The sequence below is a fragment of the Mus caroli genome, unplaced genomic scaffold (genome assembly GCF_978045245.1).
Source record: "Mus caroli unplaced genomic scaffold, Mus_caroli_1 scaffold_17, whole genome shotgun sequence".
Classification (NCBI taxonomy): domain Eukaryota; kingdom Metazoa; phylum Chordata; class Mammalia; order Rodentia; family Muridae; genus Mus; species Mus caroli.
In genome coordinates this window covers 7,550,190-7,559,162 of record NW_028227272.1, presented here as the reverse complement: position 1 = coordinate 7,559,162, position 8,973 = coordinate 7,550,190, and the positions used below count along the sequence as shown (strand labels likewise).

The 8,973-nt window shown below is 49.4% G+C and overlaps 1 protein-coding gene across 1 annotated transcript; it reads right to left on the bottom strand.

The window, feature by feature from the left end:
- Window positions 1–362: 362 nt before the first annotated feature.
- Rmi2 (RecQ mediated genome instability 2) lies at window positions 363–5,430 on the bottom strand. Its single transcript, XM_021184376.2, has 2 exons — window positions 5,117–5,430; window positions 363–876 (listed from the first exon to the last, which is right to left on the bottom strand). Exons 1-2 carry the CDS (start codon window positions 5,415–5,417, stop codon window positions 728–730), a joined length of 450 nt encoding a protein of 149 aa, XP_021040035.1. The 5' UTR covers window positions 5,418–5,430; the 3' UTR covers window positions 363–727.
- Between the last annotated feature and the right edge of the window lie 3,543 nt (window positions 5,431–8,973).

The window sequence follows — 8,973 nt, the reverse complement described above, 5'->3', positions numbered from 1 at the left end:
AATCTAGGCTGGGTTGTCAGGAGAAAGCCAAACCCAACAGGGATACAACCCCAACAGAAAGGCGTTTCATACAAAAAGGAGGTCAGGACTCTAAGCCTACAGGCTGTTCCACTTTGGATGTCCCTCCACAACAGTTTTGAAGCAGAAGTGCTTGAAAAGTCTGTGTCCATGTTGGATTTTTAAGTTCAACAGAGAATTGTGAGAATTCCCACCATTCTCAACAGCTGGCCTCAGCTTCAGAATGAGGAAGGAGCACACCGAATGTGAGAGCAAGCTGTCAGCAAGGGGCTGGTACCTGCCCCTACAAGTTGGCAATAGCTGGTGATGGGAGGCAGGTCACTACGCCATTCTGTCCTCACGTCTGTAATTTTAATCCACTGGCAACAACTGAAATTCAGAGGTATGGTCAAGGAGAAAGTGTTATCGTTTGAAGAACCAGGAAATGACAACATGAGCTTTCTATGAGCTTCAGCAAGAGAAAGGAACACACACATGCACACACACACACACACACACACACACACACACACTCACGTAAGTGACAAAGGGGGGCATATGCTTAGCAGCAGCAGCAGCAGGGAGGCAGGGAGGAGTGGCTTAGACAACTGAGGATCCAGCTCCCAGGGTCCAGATGGCTGGCTCAACCAAAGCCCGAATCTCTTCAAGAAACTTTTGTGATGTTCCCGAGACCCATATGGGGGTAAACTGTTCTTAGAGGGTCCCAGCGCTAAGGAATGCTCCTGTGCAAGTCTTCCACCTCCAGCTCCCACATGCTTTCGTGGACAGGATTGTCAGAAAGATCCGTCATCTTCACGGCCTGCAGGCAGGGCTCAGGACTGCAGGCCTGAACCACCCCCATCACCATCACATATTTTCCTGGGAAGAGAAGAGAAGGACGTGATGATGTTCATACCAACAAGACAGGTGGTTCGGAAAACCAACAGAGACCCCGACCTCGGGCCTTTATCAGAGAAGGAAGCTCGAGACAGAAACCTTGTCTAGGGCTGGGGAGATGAAGCTTGGAGGCAAAGCTCAGGCCTGGTTGGTAAAGGGCTTGCCAAAGCTTGTGGACCTGAGTTCAGAGGCCCAGCATCCATGCAGAAAAAGCATGGCAGGGTGGTACGCATATGTATGTGATCAGTGTTAACGAAAGGAAGACAGGACGATCCTTGGGGCTCTATGCCCAAGCATCCTAGCCCAGCCACTGAGCTTCTGGTTTAGTAAAAGACCCTGTTTCAAAAAATAGAGACCAATCATTTGATGTGACTTCTGGCCTCTAATACACAGGCATGTGCGAGCTCACCCCCCACAAGATGATGCGCGCATTAACATAATCCTGACAGTAGACACCAAAACAAAGGCAGTCAAGGATCAAAACAGATGCATAGATCAACAATGAGATTAGCGGTTAACCTGGAGGGTGATGCCTGAAACTTGTTGGCATCTGCTTTTCATATGCCAAACACAATAGGCAGGCTCACTCTGAAGTCAGGCTCCAGGAACGCAAGCAACTCAGGATCCCATTGAGTTATAATTAGTCGCAGTGCCCCAGGCGGGGGCAGAAAACCCAAGCTTGCTCTCAGCCCCGTTCATTGCTCAACACAAGAGTAAGAGACTGGTCTCTGTTCACAAGTCAGGCACTCCTGCAAAGTCACTTCCTGACAGCCGAAAATGTAAATCCAATTTTCCCTCCTCGCTGCCAACCCACCACCACCACCACCCACAACACACTGTGCTGTTGTTCCAGTCCCTGCCACCTCAAACTTTATCCCAAGCAACACTGGGCACACAAGGAAATCAACAGAAGAAAAGACTGCCACTAGGATAGTCTGACATATTATTAACCACAACTTCCCATTCCCCAGGGGAAGTGCCTCTCCTTGAAAGCGCAACTTGGCTAGTCATAAACCACACAAAATGCAATTGTGTAGAAAGTCCCTTGTCACAGCAGGAAAGGCATGCAGCCAGTGCCCTACACGCCCGGCTCATTCCACCAGCACGAACGAGCTTGCACACAAGGCCAGAGCGTCAACTGAAAGGAGTCAGGGTTCACATGGGGATCTCTGGACCTAACTCCAGGTCCCATATTGGCTGTCCTCTGGATGTGGCCCCAACTGGTGAAAACAAAACCTTTAGAGTTACAGGGCTGAAGACCAGGTGAGGAGGCTAACAGAACTGCTCTAGGGAGCTTGGAGGCAGGAGACACTTCCTGCTGACACACTGAGCCCTCCCACCTGTATTCCCCTCCAGGCAGCTGTCTGTGGTGTTCTCCATTTCTCCTTCCCCACAGGACCCTGCCTGAGATCAAGCCTTCACCGGCTCCTATAGGGACTGCTCTGGCCTGACTGTCTCCTCCCAACCAATGACAGCAGCTCCTTCTGCCTAAGAGCCTCCCCCATAGCAGCACAGCCTAAGCTACACTGAGCCCTCTGCAGAATGAGATCTAGAGGGCAGAGTCACCAACTTCACCTGTATCTTCAGAGCCTGGAGAGGAACTGCTGGATGCCCTAGAGACAGGGCAGGGGCAGGGCAGCAGCAGGCCAGCAGCCATCGAGATCACTCAGTGTGGGCAGGTCCTTCCCAAACTCAGCCTTTCAATACTGCCCATGGTGCTCTGTTCCCCACCTCCTGGCCTTTGCCCATGCTGTTCAAGGAGCTAGACAATCCACCACCATACACAGACACAGGATGTCAAGAGTTCCCAAGAGAGTTAGTTCCTACAGATAACTACAAGACAGCCTTCAGGGCTGTCTCCTCCAGGAAGCCTTCCCTGACCTCCTTGAGCCTTGAACATGTATCCTTCTCCTGTGCCTATTTCTCTATCTACTGTCCCCAAATAAATACCAGATGAACCAACAAGCTAGATGAATGAAAAAGTCTCTTTATGCTCTGTGGTTTGGGTCCAGGTTTCCTGAGGCCAGCAGTGGCAGCACATAGTAGGATTTTGCTTTCTACCTGACTAACACTGAGGCAGGCACCATGAGCAACACTCAAGAAAAAGTGCTGTCATCACCCCGTGCACATGCACCCCGGGCTCACGTCTACAACGGTGCCTTGTGGACATCCCTGGCTGCACCTGAGATGATTCATGAGCAAGAAGAAACAGCACAGGCCCTGGCCCTGGCCCTGGGCATACAGGCTAGAGGGTGAGGCCAGTAGCTTCAGTCCAACCCAGGGACATCTGCTAGATGGCAGGCTTATTCCAGTGTTGGTACTAGGCTTGAGACACTGTTCAAAGCTGTCTTCAAGGGACATTGCCTGGGCTGGGACACCAAACAACATGGAATTTAAGCAAAGTCAAAGCTAAGATCAAGGGCAGTCAACTTTTTCTGTAAGGGAGCAGACTACAGAACTCAGGCTTTTGGGGGTCACAGGATCGATCGCTGTCACAACTGCTAAACCATGTCAGTACAGTGACCCTAACCTTTTGCAAATTACAAAAGCATTTCAGGCCAATAAAACTTCACTTTGTAGATGCTGATTTCAAACTGCATATACATTTCATACATCAGGATTTTTTTGTAGACATGTCAAAATGTAAAACATTTGGGAGGCAGAGGCAGGCGGATTTCTGAGTTTGAGGCCAGCCTGGTTTACAGAGTGAGTTCCAGGACAGCCAGGGTTACACAGAGAAACCCTGTCTTGGAAAAAAATAAAATAAAAAAAGAATAGCCTAGGTCAGAGACCCTGACTCTGCCTCTAGACAGAATTCAAGACTTTCTGAGCAGGAAGCATTCTTTAGAGAGGCAGGGCTGATTTTACAGAGAAGGAAGCCATGGAAAGGCAGGCCTGCTGAATCTGTAGGCTTCCTTTAGAAGTCTCCTGAAGCCTGTGTTGAAGCTGCAGAGTCAAGTATAGGCAGGCCTTGTCTATCTGGGTCACAGGTGCAACCACGCAGTTCACGAGGCCCTGCGTATGATATGTGTTTACCTGACAGCCTTCCTAATGAGATGAGGCTCCAGGTACCTGATGCCTGTCTCAGAACATCTGCTTCTCAGAACACACAAGTGCCAGGCATTGGACCAGATGCTAGAGTCAAGCCATCAGAACCACAGTAAGAACTGCAGTAGCTCAAAGGGCAGCCTCAAACTCTGCAATATCGGCATCTCCTTAGGTATTAGAAACAACTCTCAAGAATCAGAAAACCTGCCGGGCATTGGTGGCGCATGCCTTTAATCCCAGCACTCGGGAGGCAGAGGCAGGTGGATTTCTGAGTTCGAGGTCAGCCTGGTCTACAAAGTGAGTTCCAGGACAGCCAGGGCTATACAGAGAAACCTTGTCTCAAAAAAAAAAAAAAAAAAAAAAAAAGTACAGACTTAGGCTGGGATTGCTTGCGTAGCATGCACAAAGCCCCCAGTTTGATTCCCAGCAGCGTATGAACTAGATGGAGTGGATGGAGTGGCATATGCCTAGAATCCTAGCACTCAGGAGATGGAAGCAGGAAGCCTGGGTGTCCAAGCTACACAAGGAATTTTAGGTCAGTCTAGGCTAGACACTGCCTAAAAACACACACACACACACACACAGAGAGAGAGAGAGAGAGAGAGAGAGAGAGAGAGAGACAAGCAGACACTTCCTGAGAAATTATTTTCAAAACATACGGGGAAAAATGAAAAACATCTACAGGGAGAGAGCTGTGACACAGAATTCCAAGGCTCAAAACTGGGAAGGCTGGGATAGCCTCGGGAACCTACAGGCATTTTAATAGATTTTACTTGTTTACTATTCTCGCTGTCTGGGTTAAATCCAACGACTCATCAATGTTGGGAAGTGCTCCCACCCCAGGCCCTCTTTACTTTTTGTTCTGAAACAGGCTCTCACTGAGTTGCCTACGTTGGCCTTAAACTCACTTCGTAGCTCAGTCAGGCTTTGAACGTTGCCATCCTCCTGCCTCAGACTCCTAGTATTGGGATGGAAGATGTGTACCTCCATGCCCGGCTGGAACCTACAACTTGGAATGCGGGGACAGGTGTTGCTGTCATCCAAGAGGATGGGTGGGGAGTCACTTGACAGGGGCTGGGCCAGGAAGGAGGGATAGAGCCTGGAGGTGGGACCGCCCCGCCCCGCCCCGCCCCGCCCCGGGGAGGACCTGCAGAGCCGGTCCCGCCCACGTTACCTGGGAGCAGGCAGGGCCGGCCGCGTGGTACGCGCTCCAGGCCGCGCACAGAGAAGGTTCCGCTCGGGTCGCGCAGCCGGGCCTGGCCGCCTTCCGCCGCCAGCACGGTACCCTGCATCCACACGGCCACCAGCTCCAGCGGAGCGCGGCCCACCGCCGCCCGCGACAGCCGCCACGCGCCCGGGCCACCCTCTGCGTGCCGCCGCAGCTGTCCTGCCAGTACCTTGAGTGGCGGCGAGCGCGGCAGCCTCACGGCCCCGGGACCACCCGAGGACAGCGACTCGGACGCCGCAGCCGCCATGCTGCGCAACCGCCGGTTTCCCGCCAACTCTGAGGGACGGCGGGGGCTTGGCGAGCGGCAGCCAATCAAGAGCGCGCCTGCCCGAGGCAGCCAATGGATGGGGGCGGGACAGCCGCGTAACCGCCAGAAGCTGAAGGATTCAACTGAATTAAATAGAAAATAGATACGCTAACAAATGCAGGGAGATACGGAATTTCCTCTCCCAAGGAAAAGCAACGATTTAAACCATATGTCTCCGTTCCAGTTTACTAAAAAATAAGACACACTCACAGTAGTTGTAGATGATTGATAGATTAATTTTAAGAGCCGAAATAAAATGTGCACCCTTAGCAACACATTACCACACGAAAAGCAGAGATGCAAGTAGATCCCTGGACCTTTTTGATCACATCTACGCACAGGAGAGAGAGTTCCAGAGGAATAGTTTAAGCATGGCCCCAAACACAAATTTATGAATGGTTTGGTTGTGTTTTTTGAGACAGGGTTTCTCTGTGTAGCCCTGACTGTCCTGGCACTCACTTTGTAGACCAGGCTGGCCTCGAACTCAGAAATCCGCCTGCCTCTGCCTCCCGAGTGCTGGGATTAAAGGCGTGCGCCACCACGCCCGGCTGGTTGTACTCTTAATACCTCAGAGATGACGCTGAATATGCGCTGCGCTGGTAACTTTGGTTAAGATATCAAGCATCTTTAGAAATTGGTCTTGTGCCCAGATTACACACACACACATACACAGTATTCCTGAAATTATAAGAGTTTTATCAGGGGAAATCTTTAAAAAGAAAATAAATACACTTATTTGAATTTAACGATTAAAAAAGTATCAAAACAAATTTCTGTGGTTCATACCTGTTTAACTCTAGCACTCACCAGGGCTGGAAGATGAGTCAAGGTCATCCTTAGCTACAGAGTGAATTGGAGTCCAACCTGGCATACAAGAGCCCTTCCTGGAAACACGATAACAAGTAAATTAAACAATTTCCTCTTTCAGTTAGGGATATTGCTCTATAGGAGCGTGTTTACCTAGCATGAATGCTCACCAGGCAAAATCACTTGCCACCAAATCTGATGATCAGAGTTTCATTCCCAAAACCCAAATGCTAGGAGAAGAGAATTAACTCCCCTAAATCGTTCTCTGACTTCCACAAGTGTGCTGTGGCACACGTGCATCCTGGTAAGTTATTCTCCGCTGGTGAAACGAGCCAATTCAAGCCAAATTGAAGTACTCAGAGGCAGGTTTATGGGGAAGCCGCTCTTGGGTCGGTTCACCGGTCCCAAGGAAGGAGGCCAGGGAAGTCGACATGGGGAGGAAGACAGAGGGGAGGGGGGAAAGAAAGAGAAAGAGTGTGCATGTGCTGGGGGAGAGAGAGAGAGAGAGAATAAATGAGAATGAAGAGAGGGAGAGAGAGAGAGAGAGAGAATGCAAAGAGGGAGAGAGAGTCAGGTGGGTATGCAAGGTGCAAGGTAGGGACTAAGAGATGCTGGAAGAATGGGAGAACCTGGAGATGAAGTCCATTTTGGTTTGTAAAACATGCACCTCAGCTGTTTGTCCCAAGTCTGAATCCTAAGTCTTCCCACTGCACACACAATAAATAAATGCAAAAGATCTTTAAAAACACAAACAAAACTTGCTACCTTTGAGTGACTAATTTATCACTAAGTCTTCTTTTTTTTTTTCTTCTCCGAGACAGGGTTTCTCTGTGTAGCCCTGGCTGTCCTGGAACTCACTTTGTAGACCAGGCTGAGCTTGAACTCAGAAATCTGCCTGCCTCTGCCTCCCAAGTGCTGGGATTAAAGGCTTGCGCTACTACTGCCTGGCTATCACTAAGTCTTCTTACACAGTGTAGTATTCCGAGGTCAGCAATACTGAGCACTGAACTAAAAACCCATGTTTGTGATTGATTACAGCTGATCAGGAAATGATAAATGTAGGAGGTGGCCTACCAATTACTCTGTGTGATCATTATACAAAGTTCATAGGTATCAAAATATCAGTCCTATCAACAGGACAACTAATTACATAATAGGAAATACTTACTGAAGCTGGAAGTACTGCTCAGAAAGAGACCGAAGGCAGCCAACCTGCCCTTTCTTTTTTATTTGGTTTTCCTAAAGTTACATTGTTTTTTATTCTTGGGGTGTGTGTTAGCATTCCTTCTAGGCTCTGCCCCACAGTTACCTGGCAACAGCCAGGTATGCCTGACTCACTATAAAATGACTGCTTGCCCCCTCCTCACTCCCTCACTCTCTTCCCTCTCTGTCCCTTTCTATTCCCCCCACCTCTCCTCCCCCTTTCTCTGTCTCTACTACCCCTTCCACTCCCCTCCTCATTCCCTAAATAAACTCTATTCCATACTATATCCATGGTATGGCTGGTCCCTCAGGGGGAGGGATGCCTCAGCATGGGCCCACAGACACAGTCCCCCACCCCCCATACCAAGCCTCTACCAAACCTATCCCTGGCTTCCCTTTCTTTTTTATAAAACATGGTGGTGTGTGTGCCATAGAACGTGTGTGCAGATCAGGACAGCTTTTGGCCGTCTGTTCTCTCCTCTACTGTGTGGATTCCAGGGACCAAGCTTAAGTCACCCCAGTTATAGAGGGGCACCTTTACCTGCTGATCTAGTCGACCTCTCTCCCTTGTATTGTTTTGTTGCCTGCATGGATGTATGTCTGTGCAAGGGTGCCAGATCCTGGAGTTAAAGATAGTTGTAAGCTGCCGTGTGGGTGCTGGGAATTGAACCTGGGTCCCCTGGAACAAAGAGCCAGCCCCTTCCTTCGTTTTTGTTTTGTTTGTTTGTTTAGGTTTGTTTTTTGTGTTTTGGGACAAGCTTCCTCTAATAACCCTGGCTCACTCAATAGACCAGACTGTTCTTGAACTCAGATGAAGGTGTGTGCCACCACTGCCTGACTACCCATCCCCCACCTTCATCATTTTAAAAACAAATACGTGCTACGTCCGAAAGAAACCCAAGAACTACTGCGAACCGAGGTACTATTAACATATCAAAGCAGATGCTAGCCAGTACATACCTGTGGCTCCTCCCAGCGCTCCTTGCCCCTCCCCTCCCCTAAACCTCTGCCGCCCAGATACCCGGCTTCCCTTCCCCCAGCTTACATTGCTATAAAATCCAGCCATTTTGGCTTCTAGCCCTCTTAGCTTATTAGTCTATAGCCACCTCCGCCTTTTCACTTTCTCTTTCACTCCCTCCACCTCCCTTGACCCGGTGTATTCTGCTGACCACGTTTAGTCTGAACTCTTCCAGATGCCTCTGGCTGTTCTTTCCCTCATAGCTACAATTAAACCTTCCTAATTACACCTAGGAGTGGCCATGTCTTCATTTTTATTCAGTAAAGTAATTTAAAAGTTGAAGGAAGAAAATTTTTTTAATTAATAGCTGCATCCCCGACCCCCACGCCCCGCAACTCTCCATCACCATTATCATTCATGAAAGCAAAGTACAGGGAGGAGAACTTGGAAGAGGAAAATCTGGAACGGGAAGTCACTGAAAACCATATTCAAGGTTATCTATTGTTGACTTCTGGATGCAATAACTTA